Consider the following 19,642-nt stretch of genomic DNA (forward strand, 5'->3'; position numbering starts at 1 on the left):
TCTATTTTCAGAATTTGCATTCCTGTTGGGATGTGGCTTACCCCTTCCCTCCCTTGTTTCTTCTATATTCCTCCCTTATCTCCTACGGAAAAAGCAAGGTTTAATTTTACCCCCAGGATTGAACTTTTAACAATTAGTGAAAGAAAGCCAACTGTACATTAACAAATGTAAGAGAGCCTATGTGAAAAATAGGGATTTTCAAGCCTCTGGAAGTAAAGCCCTTGGAAGTAATTGAACAATATTAAAATGAAACATTTGAAAATGTTTAGCTATGTTGTTTTATTGGGGGGCGGGGAGCAGATGATTAAACAGTGGTATGGGGGGTGTTCCTTAGTGATCTCTGAGCTTTTCTTGCAGATGTTTCATTACCCAAATTAGGTAACATCATCAGTGCTGAAAGAGCATCAAGGATTCCTCATTTCAACCCCAAAATGAAAGATAGGATAGCACAAGCATAGTGTTTGAGCAGTTATTACAAACAAATGTATTTTGCATTTGCACAACAGCATCAAGTAAGAAATTTGTTGCTGAATGCAGAACACATCTTAAAACAACCAGTTTTACTCCCAGTTTTTTACCCTATAATTATGGCTGATATAGAAGGGGTAAAGCTGTCTGAAACTGCTGTTATGTGACACACTACTGTACTGACACTTTTATACCATATATTCAAGCCACACATTTGCTACAAGGAGCATTAGAACTTAGTTCACTTTTGAAAACAATCTGTAATGTTGTCTATAATTGAATCATGTATATTTGTACTAATTTTGTAGATTACAAATTCCTTCTTTGAGTAATGTCGAAGGAACTAAATAATTATTTCTAAATTAGACAGGAAAAATTAGATCTACAATGCATTTCATTTGTACTTGATTCTTAAAGTAATAAACCACTGATAATTGCATCCCCCCCCCAATTTCTTAATTCATATGATTGCAGGTATACATTGAGAAATTTGTGTCCCAAGTTCGACTGTCTGACCCGTTTCCTTCTCCCTCCTGGAAGAATTTTCCCTCAAAGCAGAAAGATTGCTTAAACAAGCTGTCCCCCCAGATTACCCCCCCCTCCCAAATACCCTGGGCTGGTTGGTGCTGCTGTGTGAAATTGGCAAGTCCTTAATCGCTTTTGTCCTTCCTTGTGCTATATGAAGTGGCTCTTGCCTTACAGCCACCAGACCCCTAAGCAAATGGCAGGCACCAAGATATTCCTTTCAATGTGTATTCCCAATCTTACTCTTCTGTAACCTCTTCCTCTCCAATGAATGTAAGTGCAGACATTAATTTCCCATTGCTAATTATCCCAGAATGGAGGTAAGAATTCCAAAGGGGTGGGGAAAATGGCTATCAAATTTCCCCCCTTACCCAGCTTCCTGATAAGTCAAGGAAGCTTTCCTGCTGTTTGGGGTCATATTCTTCTGATGATGTAAGCGTTCAAGGGTGATTTGTTAAAACTTTTTTCAAGATTTATTTTTGTCCTGCTATTCCATTGACTTTTTTGATATTCGTCCACAAGTTTTAAATTGTTGATACGCAGATGAATAAAAAAATGCATATTAAATTCCATGGATCAAATTCAGGATGGGAGAAAAATAACTGAACAAAATTGATTTAACTCCATTTGTACCTGCCTATTTTGTGAATATCGTGTACTGTCAACTCTGATTGAACCTTTTTTGCTATAAAGTTGTTAAACGAATTGTACTTCTGGGCAATTATAATGGAAAGATAATTATATTGAGACTCCAGAGCATAACAAGGAAAATAATACTATATAAAAACATTAATATGGCAGTGTCATCATTTACATTTACTGTAACAATTTGATACATCAAAACAGAAGAGTACTGTCAGAAAGCTATTTGGAGAATTCCTGAGGGAATCCAATTTATGAACTGGATCAAGTGTATCATTGTTGCCAATGTTTTTAATTCTAAATATTTTATATTTCTCCTGCCATTGTAAACTCTTCTGTCAGCTTATGAGCATACACTAGGAATAGATCCAAGAGGATCTATTTTGGGACAACCTTGAATAAAACAAATTCCATAAAACATTTGGTATCATCCTTGTGTACTTAACAATAATTAGCAATTCCAAATATTTAATAAACTCAAATTATAAAAGCATTTCTGTGCTCCCAAGGAATACCTTATTTTAACCCAGTATCATAGCTGCACAAGTTTCCAGATATTTTAAAGTTTATTACAATCCATAGATTAGTTTTAAAGTGTTTTATTATATACAGAAATATATATTTAAATATAAAACAAATGATACAATCAAATCTTTTAAGCCTGTATAAACAAACAGTTTTCTGTCTCTTGTTCACCTTTCTAAAATGATATAAAAATAAAATTCTGATAATTACATTTTGATTTAAAGTTTTAGAATTAGTTTTTCATGCCTTGTTACTTAAATAAATTTATAAAGATATCCTTCATTGTAGCACCATGAAATCATTCTACACAGAGAGAAAAAAAAAACCCATGAATTTTTATTTCAGGAATCTGCACTCATTTTAAATGGCTTCAGACTAAGAAACAATATCATCATTCCTTCCAGTAGTCAATAACTGACCAATAAAAGACAATACTTAAAACAGTATCAAGATAGAAAATGTTTCTATCCTCTGTGGCTTTATCTGATGTGTGTTTATATAAGTTCCAAATAGTGCAAGTGTGCAACTAAATTGGAAATGTCATTGTGTCAGATAGCACAATGAAATTTTATAGCACGGGGATTTTTCAGATATACATCAAGTATTCTACATATAAATCATCTAGACCAGTGTTTCTCAACCTTGGCCACTTGAAGATGTCTGGACTTCAACTCCCAGAATTCCCCAGCCAGCATTCACTGGCTGGGGAATTCTGGGAGTTGAAGTCCAGACATCTTCAAGTAGTCAAGGTTGAGAAACACTGATCTAGACTATTACATATCAAAGCATACTTTTGTGTTATATCGAAAATGTTTTTTTAAGGACTATTTATTCTATTAGAATTTACCTGGACTAAACCACAGAGTGCTTGTCATTATAACAAACAATTGTATAAACAATGAGGTCAGTAAAACATAAGATTAAAAAAAGTAAAGCCATTTCTTATTATTTGTGTTAAGTACATATTGCAGCAATGGGTATTATTGGCATGCCTTCTTCCTTCCTTCCTTCCTTCCTTCCTTCCAGAAAAGTACACCTAAAACTAATCAATAACTTAAACCAATGTATTTATTCCAATAATTCTGAATATGGATTTATAGCAGCTATTTGGAAAGCATACAATAATCCAAACATATATTCTGACTAAATAACATTAATGATTAAGAATAATTACTGCATTAAAAATATTTCTAGAACTATCCTTAGAAATGATTAAATTGCTGTAAGAATATACTGATTATTTTGGTAAGCTTTGTAACCAATCAGCATTACTAATATTGAATGTTATTTTTTTCCTGTAAGTTTGAAATTTCTAGAGCAGGCTGCAATCAAATCAGTGTATTTTGTATTTTCTTTACTACAGTGTTTACTGAGAGCAGATTCCTTCTGAAACAATAAAGAAAACTGCTGCAGAATTTTGGTGATCTCTTCACAGCAGCTATATCCATTAGACTGGTATATTGCCAAAAAATGTGGAAGAGTGTGTTATTAACTTAATTGGTGGTTCCTATGATTAGCAGTCCAATACTGTTTGCAATTCTATTGTATATATACAGCATTCTATTCCAACCAAATAATAATATCTAAAAATATAAGAGATACTTTTATGCAGAAGTGTTTTGGTAAAATCAAATATGTAAGAAAAAGACCAATGAGGAGTAGACCATATTATTGTATAAACTCATTTCAATTATAGGAAATATAAGATTACAATTTTCAGGTATATACAAGTATAAATACAGGGTGCAATTTACAAACTTTAAATCAGAACTGCATTGTTGGGTTCCCAACCCAATAAATATACTTGAAAATATTTTTCTCTTTTCAAAAGTGCAAAATTTGACACATTTCTTTCCTTACATATATGTGAATGAGACAGAACACACACACACACAAATGCACAAGGACGCATGTCTGGATTGGCTTTTGCAAAAATAGATAAATTATCATTAGAAAGGACCACTTATGCACACACTGGATGTTCAAAAGACTTGTTTCAACACTGCATCCAGCTTTTATACCATATTTGTTGGCAAAGAATTGAGAAAGTTTTACAATTACTCCAATTCTGAGTTTTATACTATTAGAGGCAGATGTCTTGAAAGATGCTCATATCATTAAAAATATTAACCTGGATAATAAAGAAGGCTTTAAAAAATATCAGGTCTTTCATAACACATTTCCTGTAATCTATTACGGATTCGCTGCCTGTGCTCTACTGTTAAGCAATATCCAATAGCATCTTCAGTCTCTTGAATTCGTTTATGGAATCGGCATCCATCACGTGCAAGTTCTTCCCAAGGTCCCTTGCGATCTTCCTCAATGCTTACATAATACTCAGTAACTTCTTCAAGAAAAGTCACCTATGTAAAGTATAAAGTTATATCAAATTAGCAGACATTTACGTGATGTTGTTTTATAATATATTTGACATTAAAATAACATATTTTTTAATTCTACTATGTCATTGTGGAAGAGATTCCTGTATAAAATATATATTTCATTTGGTGTTTATGTTGTGGTATAATCTACTATTTATATAAATAATCTGTTACTGCTTTCTTGCTAAGTTATTTATTAAAACTACATGGAAACTTCTCACATAAAGAAAATCAGCTGTGTTTGGATATATACTCTGATATGCTATGATTTTTTTCTCAACTATGAATCATAGGGGTGGAAGGGAGCCTGGTCCAACCCCCCTGCCTAAGGTAGGTAGTCCTTATGCCATTCTGGACAAATGAATGTCCAATCTTTTCTTGAAAACCTCCAGCAATGGAGTATTCAGAACTCTGGGAGATAGGCCGTTCTATTGCTTAATTGCGCTCACTGTTGGGAAATTTCGTAGTTACAGGTAGGCTCTCTCTTTAACAAGTTCCACATGTTGCTTCTTGTCCTGTCCTCAGGAGAATATGTCAACTCCCTCATTTCTGTGATTGTCCCTCAAGTACTGGAAGACAGGTATCGTGTGACCTTCTCTTTGCTAGCCTAAATATAGTTCCCGCAACTGTTCATCTTATGGTTTAATCTACAGACCTATTTGTTGCTCTTCTCTGGACTCTCTTTCTAGGGTCCCAACATCTTTTTTGCTATCCTGTAAACAGAACTGGATGTAGTATTCCAAGTCCACACTAGTGTGGTATTAAAGTGGCACTATTCTTATGATCTTGATGCTACCCCTGTATTGATGCAGCCTAGAACTGCATTTTTTTTTTGCAGCTGCAGAATACTTAAATGGTGGTCCTTTAGGACCTAGATCCCTCACGCAGTTACAGCTATTGAGCCAGGTATTACTCTGTTTCCCCGAAAATAAGACCTTCCCACATAATAAGCCCAATCTGACTTTTGAGCACATGCGCTAAAATAAGCCCTCTCCCAAAAATAAGCCCTCCCTAAAAATATTGCAACACAGCAGCAGCCATGAGGTGATCATGCTCATCGCCTCCTGCATCTCAAAAATAATAAGCCCTCCCTGAAAATAAGGCCAAGTGTTTATTTTACTGTTAAAACAGTAAAAATCTAACAAAGAATTATCGTAACTTCTCTCCCTTCCCTCATTAATAGAATACTCTTTACCTTTACCTACTTTACCTTGCTTAACAATTTTTTTCACCTACTTCTTTTGTAATCAGGTCAAAAGCTTATATTTAAGTGGTCCTAAAACAATTTGTCCTATATTACTTGGCATTTTAATGTGGTGCTAGGGTTATACATACAATTATTCCACTCCAAGATAGTATCTTCTTACAAAATGCTAAGTTACATCAGCTTTTCCCTCTGTGCCTTATCCTTTCTTGCCTTTTACATCATTCTACAATTCTCCCTAGGGTACCATTACCAGGTCATGTAATATTATGCTATATATTGCATACAGATCTTCATTAATTTTCTGTGTCACTAGAAAGATACACAAGGGACTTGAAATTTGTTTTGAAAGTAGTTAGTGAATGATTTACAGGGAAAGGTGATCAAAAATACACAATTTTATATCTTTAGGAATTTCTGAAAACATGTTATTTTATGGCATCTTTATTCCTTCTAGTTCTAGACAATATAAATTACGGTAGATGCAAGCTGTATTATTTAACCAGAAGGCAAAACTAAAATGGCAAAAATGCTAAATTATCATTAGAATAGGATAAAAGTCATAAGATTAGTCTATCAACCAAGGGGAACAAAGACTTCTAGAAGTGCACCATCATACATATTTAAATTATAAGCAGTAAATCATTAACTTCATTTTCTTTAGAGTTATCCACTATACTGCTTCATAAAAGCTAGCGCAAACTAGTGGTTAAAACAAGAATAACATATTTTGGATAATTCAGGATATTCCCAACAGCTGTCATGCCAGCTAGAGCATATAGTAGAGTTCAAAATATGTAGCAGACACCAGAATGGGTAAGCATGTTCAATTAATGTGTCTGTATATAAACGCATATTTAAAGCTGATATCAGACAGCTTTAGAGCTCACTGACCAATCACCCTCTCTAAGCCTACTTCAGGTTACAAAACTGGAATTGAGTTTAGATTCTTGAGGATTAAGAGAATATAACTGTCTCAATAAAAAGTAGATCCCTTATGTTAAAATTGCAAGTGTTACATATGCTGTTATTTTTCTTCATAAAAAGAAACACTGCAGTGAACATTAATTTTCAAGTCTAAAATTATATATCAGTTAAAGAACACTAATTCCAATTTTTCAATCTAAGAACAATTTACCACAAAGACTTTTGCAGAATATTCTATTTCAAGTACGACTAAATAATATAATTAAATGCTCTTTTGAAAAGTCATCCTAGGGAATTTCATGTGTTCAGCCACACAGAACTACTTTAAGCACTATATTATCTGATCACTGCTTCACCTAATGAAGTTACAAGTTATCAAGAGCAAGCAGCTGCAAAAAACCATACAAACTTGCACCAGATAGTAACACTTCCAACTTAGTAACTCATCAGCTGGAGGAAAGGGGGGAGAGATCTTTTAATATAGCCACAGAAAAAGTGAAGCAGCTAAATTATGATTTTGTTCTAGAAAAAGCTGTACATAGTATGATAGTGTCTCCATTAGTCACATTTAAATCAAAGAGCCTGGCCTTTTTTGCATTAAATGCCCCATTTTAATTAAATCAACAAAATAAAGTAATTAAAATACAAGGAGTACTCTTAAGAGCATATGAAAGAGAAAGTCTAATTTTTCTTTAAGAAATATCTCCAAATACTTGAAATTTTTAAATGTTTTTTAAAAAAATTGTTGTTTGAGCAAGCAGAACTTTTGCTATTACATCTTGGATCCCTGAGGCCAAATCTCTCTAAAAAGTCTTTATAATCTGAAAACAATGAAGCAATTTACTAGGAGGCTGGGATAATGCAAAGTATAAATTCAAGATTTAACTTTCATTAAAAAAATTGATCCACTACTTAAACCATACACTTATCTTTTGCAAAGGTTATCCCAATTTTTTGCATATTCCAAATGCAAATGAATTCACTATTGAAAGAATCTCTCCTAACATTAACAATATACAAATAAAAAGTAACCATACCTTTTTCTTCTTCTTACACTTTTCTTTAGAGAGGATGCCATACCTCACATTTTCAGTGCTTCCATTATCAAACAGGCGAAGCTGACAGCTAAGTAAGATACTATGTTGAGAGGGGCTAAGGCTTAAACCCGGTGATCCTTTCAAGTCACTTTTCCCTTTCTTTCCTGCAGTCTGAAATGGTGCCTTAAAATGGAAAGGATTATAAGGATCGTCCAAATTCATGAAAGAATTCCACAACTTCAAATTTTCAGATTCATCTAGGCTACCAGACTCCCATTCATCTTCCTCACAAGAACTTTCACTCCAGGAGGAAGATTCCTCTACCACCTCGCCTTCATTTGACTCTCTTTTCCAGCCTTCTTCTCCCATATTTTCAGCCGTCTGCATAGCTGCTGTGAAGTTCCACGGGTCGTATGGATCGGGGGTACAGAAAGAGTTCCACAGATCACTGCTATCTCCATCTTGGCTTATTTCCGACTCTGAAAGGGATCCTTCACTGTCAAAGCCATCATCGTCGTCTTCCTCCTCCTCGTACCAATCCTCCTCCTCCTCTTCGTCTTCATCGTTGCTGTCCTCCTCCTCGTTCTCATCCCCGCTGCAGGCGCCCCCCAGAATGTAATCGATCAACTTGTTAGTACAGGCCGGTCTGGCCACCAACGGCAGGTGGGCTTCTATCTCGGAGCGAACTTCCGCAGCCGCTTCCCGCTCAGCGCCGTCGCTATCAAGAGACTGCGAGGCCTTCGCGGGATCCCGCTCTTCTTGGGCTTCCCCACCACGCTCCTTTGGGGCCCAGGCCTCCCGCAGCTGCTCTTCGACTTCCAAGCTGTGGTAGCCGCAATCGGTCTCTGGCTCGTCGAGAACGGCTTTATGCGGCTGCCAAGGGGCCGGCTGCAAGAGCTCGGGAAACTTAGCTCGCAGAGATCCGGCCACGGAGTTGTTCTTGTCGGTGCCCCCCAGCACGTAGGATGAAGAGACCACGCGCAGCTGGTGCTGAACGGCCAAAATGGGAGACAGGCCGGGCGTCTCCCACACTGGCACCAAAGTCTCCGGCGCGGTGGCGTGGACGTCGGAAGGCAGCCAGAAGAGGGGACTGATCGGACCGGGCAGAAGGCGCTGCAGTAGCTGTGCCAAGAGCCGCAGCAGTGAAAACGGGGCGTCGGGCTGAGGGGCCGGCAAAGAGGGCGGGCAAGCGTTGAGGCGAGAGGCCGCCTGCTCTCCTTCCCTCAGGGGTTCCATGGGTGGTGGTGCTTCCTTACCTCAGCGCTTCCACCCGAAGTGAATCGGCCGCTTTTGTCGGCCTGTGACAGTTGAGGGATTTCTAGGGGGGAAGAGGGCGCTCCCCGAGCTGGCCCATGCCATCTTTTCAGCGAATGGCGGCGACCCTTTTTGGCTTTTTCACGGCACGTTCCGCGAGAGGAATAAAATGGCGGCGGTCGGAAAAGAAGACCCCTTTCAGGAGGGAGCAAACGCGCAGGCGCCCATTTCGTAGCAAGGAGGGAAGAAGTGCAGCCTCTACTCGTTTCCAGAAAAGCAGCCGGGAGAAGGTGGGCGGGGCTTTCATCACCATCCGGGTAATGTAGACATCCTTTGACAGTTTGCGATTAGTCAAACGTAGCCCCGCCTCCGGTCGAGAGGGAATGGGGCTAACTGGGAGGTTGCCACTGCCCAGGGATTGCATCAGCCAGTAGTTAAAAAAAAAAGTAATGAACGATCAGAAGTAGTACAATTAGCAAATTATAGTGAATGCATATAGTTCAATGTAAACCTTATAGTTTCTCTTGACTCAAGATTTGACTGCTACCTTTGCCAGAAACAATTTAGGACAGTTGTCACCAACCGGTGGTCCATGAGAAAATTTTGGTGGTCCACAGAAAAATTATTTGCATTTTTTATATTGCACTAAATACTATTTATCTTTTAAAAACATTCATATTAGGGGTCCACAGGATTTAAAAATTTGAATTTAGTGGTCCCTGAGGTCTAAAAGGTTTGTGACTCCTGCTTTAGGAGATATCCTACCTACATCTTCTGTTCTTTTCTTCAGTTAGAATGACACCATCCCCGAGATGTTTGAGGAAGGAAAGGATAAACCCACAAGAACCGTTAACAGGAAAAGTGAACCTTGGATTTGTTAACTCAGATTTGGGGGATCACCGGAGAGCTTACTAGCATTCAGAATTGGAGTACTTCATTGCAACATGTTACAGATTCTACTTCTCACGCAGATTTCCAAGTCCATTTCTAAACTTGGAGTTGGGTGTTTTATTTCTTGCTGCTAGTTGCTGGTGAACATATAGGCTGTGCTCATATAACACTTCAAGCTCTAAACCAGGCTAATAAACCATTGTTGTGGTCACATAACACAGGCAGCCAAAATATACCGCCCATATTATATCTTGAGATGGCATGTTTTATTGATCCTGTAAAGTCAAAACGTGATCTAGCCATTATGATTTGTAATCATGTCTTATAAACTGACATTGTGCAAACTTGTGAAGCCTTTATGAAAAGAATAGAAAGTGTAGGAAAAATATTCCCTTTTACAAATTGGTGCAAAAGTTAGGTTGCTCAAAAAATAGTAATAAGATAGTAGTAGACAAGACTTCAAAGGTTGTTTAGTTTGGTGGAACCACTAGATAAGCTAGGCTTGTTTCAAGGATAGCAGAGAATCAGTTGAGATTTTAGATCAAAGTTTATTTGAATTCTGCTTCTACTAGAAATTAGTGTGCAGCGGAGATTTTGCATATATTTTTTTTACTGAGAACCATCTTTTAAAGCTCATCCCAATGTAATCCATCCAGAAAGACTGGGTCAAGAAAGAAACTCAGATAAGCAACAAACAAAAGTTTGATAAAATTAGCTCAAACACCTAGGATTTGCATTTCCCCTTTTGCCTATAGAGCCAGCAATGACCCTTACATGACCCCATAAGAATCCAGAAGGTATAAAAACCAAGCTCCTCTCAATTCTATTTGGTCAGCTGGCCCAGAATCACATGTGGTTGGTGGTTCTGCTTCATCAATAAAGGGAATCTTTCTTTCCAATCAGCCTCCATTTTATTTCCAGTGCTTTCTCCCAGGATAGAATAGGATAAAATATTTTATTCAATTTTATAAGCTATTTTGTGATTTAGTTCTCACTATATAATTAGGAAATTAACTCAATATTTTAATTAGAGACATCCTCATGTGCTGATTAGTATGTTCATTCATTAAATACCAACTTGCAGAATTTGTAGGGTATGTTTAAGAAAATACATTTCTATTATTGTGGATTAATTACATACATGAAATATCAAATAACAAGTACACCACTTTTTTTCTCTTGGAGACTAGGCACTTGCACAAGAAAAAAATCAATAGCTGAAGCTTCCAAACAATTGCTTGATTCTCTTTCTTTTCCCTAAACAGAAATCTATTAATTACATCAAGTACATAGGAAGGTAAAAAGTATGATATATTAGCATTCCCTCTGTGCCATTCTTGGAGTTTGAAGGTAGTTTAAGGGACAAAATGATCTATGGCATCTATTTTACCACTTAATATGCCCTCAGATGAATCTCGACCCTACTCATTTTTGGAGTGCAGATGTTATCATGCCACATAAAGCCTGGTATGAACCTGAAACTCATGGAAAATTGTATAATGGCCAAGAGGACCATTGGAATTATCCATTGTTATTGTTGATTTTCTGATGTTATAATACTGTTGCAATAGCTGTGCAATCAATGCTATAGGTGTCATTATGTTGCTAGGTAATTAACACAGTCAACCTTAGATGATCCTTGTGTCAGTCATCCCACATTTCTACAATATAAGCAAACCAAAAAGCTTTTAATTTTCTTTTAGTAACTTGTAAAAAATGTATAAACTGCACTGATAAATATATTCTACTCCTACTGAAGGTTCTCCCAAAAGTACAGTCAGATGTTGATTGTTAAAGAGGAAAATGTGCTTTTTGTTCTTTTGAGTTAAATTCCATAAGAGGGAAAAAAATGACCTTGGTGGTTGGGATGCTGTTTTCAGTTATTAATATATCCACTGTTATACAGTTTTTGAAAGCACAGATCCTTCTCCAATTCAAGAATAAGCCAGGGTCACTGCCCAGGGAATTCTGGGAGTTGAAGTTCATCCATCTTAAAGCTGCCAAGATTGATAAACCTGGAACGGGCAATTTGTATGTTATGTTTCCCAGAGTACTTTTAAATGTTGTTAGGTCTCTAATAATAGCATGCTCTGCAAATGGTTCATTTCAAGAACAAATCTGAATTCAGATTAATAAGAGTGATTAAGATATGTCTATGGAAAGGAGAGGTGGCTTGTCTGTTTTATAGAGAAGCAGACTGCACCTGTTTTGACAATTTTAGAAATAGGAATTAAAACTCTTTATCAGTCTGAGAACAGTGTTCATAGCTATCTAGGGGTAGTCAACCTTTTTATACCTACCGCCCACTTTTGTATCTCTGTTAGTAGTAAAATTTTCTAACCGCCCACCGGTTCCACAGTAATGGTGATTTATAATGTAGGGAAGTAACTTTACTTTATAAAATTTATAAAGCAGAGCTACAGCAAACCCTACCGCCCAACATGAAAGCTGGAATGCCCACTAGTGGGCAGTAGGGACCAAGTTGACTACCACTGATCTAGACTCTAACTGGAGTTAGAGTGACTGGAGTCACTCTAACTCCAGTTTCCCTAACGTGTGGCTGGGATTACATCTCTTTATGCAGGCCATCCTCCTTGCCCTACCTGGCTTCATTAAAAAGAAATAATTTGAATTAAAAATGGATTTTGGCATATTGTGAAAGCAAATACTAGCTTCCAGCATTATCTACTTTTCCAGAATTTTAGCAAATATAGATAGTTCTTGACTTACAACAGTTCGTTTAGTGACTATTCAAAGTTACACTTGTGACATGACTATTTTTCATAATTACAACCTTTGCAGCATCCCCATCCTCATGTGATCAAAATTCAGATGCTTGGCAACTGTTTCATAGTTATGATGGTCATGAGGAGTCATGTGATCTCCCTTTCTAACCTTCTAAAAAGCAAAATCAATGAGGAAACCAAATTCACTTAACAATTGTGCTACTAACCAAACAATGCAGTGTTTCATTTAACAACTGTGGCAAGAAAAGTCATAAAATAGGGCAAAACTCACTTAACAAATTTCTCAATTAGCAACATAAATTTTGGGCTCAATTGGGGTTGTAAGTTGACTAGCAATTTACCTGTAAATTGCTAGTCACATGCAGTTCAGTATTTTATTCTTATGCCCACCTATCCAAGAAGAGAAAAAATCAATTTGGGATAAAAGGCAATACCTTTCAGGAAAGGTAGAAGCAGTGGCAGGCAACATTTCAGTAAACTACTATACTACTTTGTAACTAGTTATGTGCAGCAATCTTTTTGTGAATGAGCAAGATGCCTCCAGGAATATATGTAAGTTGGTCTTTATCATGGTCAGAATAATAGTACAATAACATCAAAAGAGAATTAAAACATGAAACACATCATTTAGCCTTATTCAAAGAAGAGGTAAAATGACTAAGTAAATTGGGGGCAACTTGGAATGGCAAAGATAGTAAAACCCTATTGCAAAATATTCTTAAACTATTTTAGAGCATAGGGAGATTAGAAAACCTGTTTTGCTGGTCTCTTTTTCAGGCTCCTACTGCAAACTTACCCCTGTGTATTCCATAATCTTGATCGGATAATGTTGAACATGGCTTTCATCATAATGTGAGGAAGTGTTTGAATGTGAGGTATTATCAATGTCTCTTGGGCATCTCTTCAGAAAAAAGTACCATAATATAAGAAGGTATGATTAAATTGTTTCATTAATTAATAGCTCCAGAGAGGCAGGCTTCTTACATCACACAGACCGTCTAGCACAGCTAAGGGTAGAATATAAGAATGCATTGGTATAAAGAGGCCCAGCTCTTTTCCAGAGTCAAACCTATGGAAAAATGGAAGTGAAGAAATTTCCATGAAATATTCATTTCCTGAGCCATCAGTAATCAGAGAATCAAAAATAGGATCATAAACACCACAGACATCTGCTCTGAGTTATTGTATCTTTGTTGATTCTATTTATACGGAAAGCTCTTTTTCAAGGAAAATTGAAATTTTTGTTTTCATGAAGAACTAAATCAAGAGTTTAACTTCTGTTTTATACAAAAGAATATTATGAGTGAGGAATTAGGAATGTAATTTCTTCATGTAATTTTAAAATAGTATCAGGTTCCTCTAAATGTATCTAAAATAAGAAGGGAAACAATAGTTGGTGTGAGCTACTCATTTTCTATTCTTACTTTTCTTACAGAATGGGCTATAGTTCAACCATTTTTACAATACATTGAAGGAAATCTTACAATATTTTATGTTCATGACATAGTTATTTGAAAAGGCATATATATTTCCAATCCTTTTGCTACTAAAATGGATATACTACAGTCTCTATTGCATTCCAATTCCTTTATTTATTTCCAATGTCACCATTTTACAACGTAGAAAGACACAGGTATTCATAAGATGCCACCTTTATCTCATTTCCTATAGAATGGAAGATATAATCAAAGACCATGCCCCAAATTCATTCATATAGTTGTCTCTTTGAAATCCAGTTACATCATTACACAAAGTAAAAAGAAGCCTTCAGATCAAAAGAGAACAAAAATGATTTCTCCCACAAGTTTGCTTTTTCCTCCAAATAGAACTCGGCATGAATAACTACTTAAAAAAATTGAGTTCACATTTTCATATCCTGAGAAACATGCCAATTTTTTTTTGGTGAGTTCCCGCTGTAAAGAGTTCAGCAAGAGCTAGAAGATGGTAGGCATTGAGGCAAGGAAGTGGTGTAGAAGTTCTTGTGATGTGGAAAAACTCTTTGTCTCTTTTAAAAATATTAATAACAATAAAAAACAACAGAAATTATCTTTGCTTAAGACAGAAAAGTTTTCATACTTGGTAATTTCCCGAACCCCACATCATTTCTATAAAGTTTTACTTCTCGGAGAAAGGGCAACAATGCAATTTGTCATTGCCAACAGCTTTAAACAATTGTTACAATAACATCATAAACACAAATACTTTCAGAAGTTCCAGCCACTTTGCCTCTCACTTGCTATCTTGGAGGAAAAGCCTGTCATGAATAAAAGTTTTAAAAACTCATTAATATGTTATTTATTTCAATTACGGTAAGTAGCCTGGAAATAAATGACCATGCTTTACAAATTGATGGGTAAACAGATCCTTGGCTAATCTAAAGAATTAGTACTTTGACACTGTGATTATGAAAAGAGGAAATCAATGACTCCCTAGCTTGGGTAAATGAAAAACTCTTTGCTTCTAAGACTCAGCACAAATTTTCCCATCCAATCTCTCGAGACTGACTAGAACATCATATATGTAAGAGACAATTTAGAAAAGCTAAGATTGAAAAATAAGACATTGCTTTTAGTCACATTAAGATCAAGGCCTTTGTTTCTGCATGGTTGCAGTCAACAACAGAGTTGCCTTCTGCCTTCTCCAAATAAGTCCAGATGTTTATCCAGGAGAGCATGCTTTTTAGATTCTATATCATAAGAAATCAAAAATGTAAGTTCTACGCTTGTGCAAGTACTACTGCTCTCCTTTGGAAGCAATGTCTCCATGATGGCTTGTGATGGAGCACACTAGCTCCTGTCCCAGAGATAAGGGTTTAAATCTTCCATTCATACTGAATCCACATATCTCCCAACCCATCACACATACTTATGCAAATGTTCCTTTAAAATAAAAAATTACTTATGAAAGTCCAATAAGAACTTAATTTATAACATTCATTACTCTGCAAAATTCCTCTCCATCTAGATTCCATCCTACAATTCACATCTGGCCTCAAATTGTTTTAAAAAAATTAAAAATATTTCAAAGGGGAGGGGGAAGCCTTTAATATTTAAACCCTCCCCCTCAGTTAAGTCATTGCTCCCTTGACACAAGGTAAATATATTCAAAGATAAAAGTCTACAGCAGCCATTTCAAGTCATAGGATTTCCTATCATGACTTAACCCCAACATGTTCACTCTCCACAGGAAATTAACTCTTCATTTGCACAGAAACAAAATGTCCATCTTCTTATTTGCAGAAAATTAAATCCTTCGAATTTTATACCAGGATACAACTCCTGGAACATGCACTAGTTCCCAGCGACTTCCATGGGCCAAAGTAGTTCCAAAGAAGCTAAGGCTGCCTTCCTGCTTCTCACATGATCCCATGGCTCCTAAAGCCCAGTTCAAACCAACCCATCTTCTCCTGTGTCAGATCTAAATCTCGTAGTCTGATTATAACCTCGCCAAGGAGGATGTTCTCCCAAAAGCCCTCTTCACTCAGGACACTCAGATGCAGCTCCCGCTGGTGCAGATCTCCTTTAGGAATTCCATCATAGACAAGCTGGAAGATATCAAAAGTTGCAGAATATTAGACTTCTCACCTCTAACTTTCTCATCATTTATCAAGTGCCTCGTTTAGCAACTGTTTGCAGCTACTACAGTGATGAGAAAGTAACTGTAAGGCAAAGTATATTTTAATATACTATTTAAAATAAAATTTATTCTAAAATAATAAAAGATTTTTTATTAGACAGAAGTGTGTTTTTTGAAGTCAATTTCCTTTGATCACTTCCTACAAGAGATTTCACTACATTTGCTAGAATAATATGGTTAGTATAGCCATATCAATAACTAGACAATCACCATGCCTAAAATCTGCTTCCTAGTAAATCAAATTAGTCTTGCTAACTGAGCATCATCTCTAAGATTGGCTGTTGGGTTTCAGATATTTCTTTCCTTAGATTACCTAGGAATGCCACTACTTTAAATTGTTTATGAAATGTGTGCATTTAATTACCAGGTTATTTCTCTGATTTATTTTTTCATTCATCCATTTTATAATCCTTCAAATGCACAACAAATCTACTTTATAATTTTTCAATACGTGCAAATAGAATAATATAATTTCAATTGGCAACATATTAATGGATAAGACAATATTTTAATGCCTGCTGAATCACATACAGATCTGGCTACTCTTGACGGATAGGCGCCTTTTGCATAGCAACTGCATCTCAGTTTTGCAAGTATTAGAAGCTAGAGGCAATGCATCAGATTGTAATTCTCTGTACAAAACTTATACCATGTTAATTAGAAGTTTTGTTGGTTGTAGTTGTGTAAGCTACACTGTAGTATGAGCTTATTTCATACAATTATCACCAGAATGAATAGTCTATATTCTGGCTTAAGCAAATTGACAATTTCAGCAAAGGTTTTGGAATTGAATCCAGTCTTTAAATGTTAAATCTCCAGAATCAGACAAGCAGAGAGCTCAAAAAGTAAATTCGTTTCTTTTCAGATTCTACAATGCTTTCAGAATGAGTCAGCCCACCACTTTATCTGCTCCAACTCTGCCTGTACTTGGGACTTCTGAATCTATACAAGGGCTACTTCATTTACACAAGGTGAACAAACAAATACCATTTCATTATAAGTTGGATTGCAAGTTTTTCGAGCAACTTTGGTTTTCCTCTTAGTGGTTTTCTGAGGATCTGGCAGAAGATAAGTCTTAACATAAGGATCAGGATCACTGCCATCCTGAGTAGGCTGCTAAAAGAGAGAAATAAAGTCGATTAGATGAATCAGTTCTTTAGGCTATATAAATGTGCAGAAAATTGATTAGAAGACACCATTAGAATAGCTAATGTTAAGCACTTACGAGGCCACGAATATGCATCACCATTATAAAGAGCTTGTTGTTCTTATAGGAGATTGATAATTTCACCTCTCCACCAACTTTTCCAACTGGTTGGGACCATACAGCATCTAAGAAAAAGGAATATAAATTAAATTATATTTTGCTTAGTATCAGAGATAGGGGCAGCTACAAAGAGCAGAAATATTTGTACTTTTTCTAAAAAATATTTGTCATACATTTAAAAATCCCTTTTAAAAATCTAAAATATAAAGAATATTAATACAAAATCAATGTAACTTAATGTCCTATATATTTTGCCCCATTTTAACTGATACATGAATTCTCATTTGAATTTCTTGAGTCAATATAAGAAACGTTATGTTTGTTAAAAGTCTAAATGGTTCTCTATAACAGCTGCCTCCAATTTTTCCCCATGGACAGGGGACGATGATGACACATGATTTCATGTGCTACTTAGATCCTGTGCCTATGCAAATGAATCTTTGCTTACTAGCGCAGCCATGGGTCCATGGCCTAGGGGTTGAACACCCCCTCCTCTATAGGATTGACAAAGAACTAGTGCAAGATTGGAAGATGTGGAAAGACCTGGCCTGTAGAATCACCAAGAGTCAGGCACAACTTGAATGGATAACATCATTATCATAAGATTAAACCCATAAAAAGCTGTAGTTACTGTATGTGTATCAGGTGAGTTCCAAACACAGTGAAATGGGTTGTGTACTGCTGTCTGATGGAAAATGTTAGTAAAAACACTTCACAGAATATAAGGTGGTGCTTACTTAAGGACCAATCATTTAGCAACTGTTCAGACTTATGTCTGAATGACTACTTAAAACAAGTCATTGTCTTACATCAGTTGCAACATCCCTGCATTTATATGACTGTGATCCAGGTGCCAGGCACCTGGCTTGCAATTATGACATCACAGCTTCCCATGATCATGTGAATTTGCAACCTTCTTTAACAGCTTCCTATAAGCACGGTCAACGAGAAAGCCAATAGGAGGTCATAAATGGTGACCACATGATGTGCTTAATGACTGTGAGATTGCTTAACAACAGCAACCAGAGTATTGTAATTTTCATTTCGAAGAGGTAAAGTTACATGACAGTGTGCTTTATAACTGCTTAGCTTTCCAAAACTTAGCAACAGAAATTGTGAACCCAATAACTGTTGTTAAATGTTGTTGTTAAGTGTTTAGAGCTTAGAAAATGAAGCTATATTGTATATAACATTCTAAATATAGACTCTACATATCAGGACATAATACATCCCTTCCTGTAATTCTTTTGAATACCAGGACTAGGACAGCTCTTAAAGATTATGACTTGTACATAGTTGTCTAAACAAAGAAAGATCCATGAATGCAATTTCCAGAAGGTTTAAACTCCATAAATGGATATGTGGCTACGTACATCTGATTAGTTCCAAATGAAATTGCTTGTGTGGTGCCTCTTATTGATCATTATACGTACAGTTCAGGTCCTGAAGAATATATAACCACCCCTGAATAAGTTCTTAAGAAGAAATAGTAAATAACCAATATTGTTTTCTTCTTCCAATGGAATGCATGAAGGACTTTCTCCCAAGATAGGCTGCATGAAAATATTTTATTTAATCCTCTCAGGACCAGCTATCAGTCAAACATGGAATATCTTGAAGCAGATAACTCTTACCACTTGCATAATAATGATATTTACTTGCAGGTTTTGGTGCTGGATTGGTTCCTGCAGCAATTTCGTCCCTTGGAAGAGGGTGGAAAAACGTGTATACCAGGTCACACTGCAAGAAAACCTCAACATTAGAGACAATATACTACTTATTCTGCAAATAATGTATCACTTATTTCTGTCCCCACTCCCACAGTGCCAAGAGTTAAGATTCAGCTTAGATATGTAACCTGAGCTTTTTGACATTTTTCTTATCACAAATATTATTAATGTAGCAGTGAGGATACACCATCACTGCACAAAAGATGTGGACCACATGTATGAGGGTAAGAGATTTCAGACTTGTCTTTTTCTTCTGCAATGCAAATAATTTAGCAGAATATCAAGCATCAAGATAATCTTGATGCATCCTAGGGCCCAACATGCTTCAGTACTAGCAGTCTACAGTAATTTCAGGAGTGACAATAAAGAGAAACCTATTTAAATTTTCAGTAGAATAATCAAGCAAAA

General features: G+C 36.3%; 2 protein-coding genes and 1 long non-coding RNA gene across 8 annotated transcripts in view; 1 reads left to right on the plus strand and 2 right to left on the minus strand.

Moving 5' to 3' along the window:
• Positions 1-2,997: 2,997 nt before the first annotated feature.
• On the minus strand, positions 2,998-9,212 carry PPP1R15B (protein phosphatase 1 regulatory subunit 15B). Its single transcript, XM_032218181.1, has 2 exons — positions 7,710-9,212; positions 2,998-4,523 (listed from the first exon to the last, which is right to left on the minus strand). Exons 1-2 carry the CDS (start codon positions 8,943-8,945, stop codon positions 4,311-4,313), a joined length of 1,449 nt encoding a protein of 482 aa, XP_032074072.1. The 5' UTR covers positions 8,946-9,212; the 3' UTR covers positions 2,998-4,310.
• On the plus strand, positions 9,169-19,253 carry LOC116509175. Of its 2 annotated transcripts, XR_004255475.1 has the most exons (5): positions 9,169-9,253; positions 13,379-13,532; positions 17,103-17,208; positions 17,883-18,149; positions 19,169-19,249. It is a non-coding gene; the product is annotated as an uncharacterized LOC116509175 (long non-coding RNA). The 2 variants fall into 2 exon arrangements; XR_004255474.1 differs by lacking the exon at positions 17,883-18,149 and having other exon boundaries at positions 19,169-19,253.
• PIK3C2B (phosphatidylinositol-4-phosphate 3-kinase catalytic subunit type 2 beta) overlaps positions 14,172-19,642 on the minus strand; it is a 110,463-nt gene continuing 104,992 nt past the window's right edge. For all 5 annotated transcript variants that reach the window (XM_032218179.1, XM_032218178.1, XM_032218177.1 and 2 more), the window contains 4 exons: positions 19,163-19,244; positions 17,463-17,569; positions 17,225-17,353; positions 14,172-16,145 (listed from right to left, as the gene is read on the minus strand). In XM_032218179.1, coding sequence (XP_032074070.1) covers positions 15,957-16,145; positions 17,225-17,353; positions 17,463-17,569; positions 19,163-19,244 — 507 coding nt within the window. In that variant the 3' untranslated portion in view covers positions 14,172-15,956. The remainder of the gene's footprint in view (positions 16,146-17,224; positions 17,354-17,462; positions 17,570-19,162; positions 19,245-19,642) is intronic.

Source organism: Thamnophis elegans, chromosome 5 (assembly GCF_009769535.1).
Source record: "Thamnophis elegans isolate rThaEle1 chromosome 5, rThaEle1.pri, whole genome shotgun sequence".
NCBI lineage: Eukaryota > Metazoa > Chordata > Lepidosauria > Squamata > Colubridae > Thamnophis > Thamnophis elegans.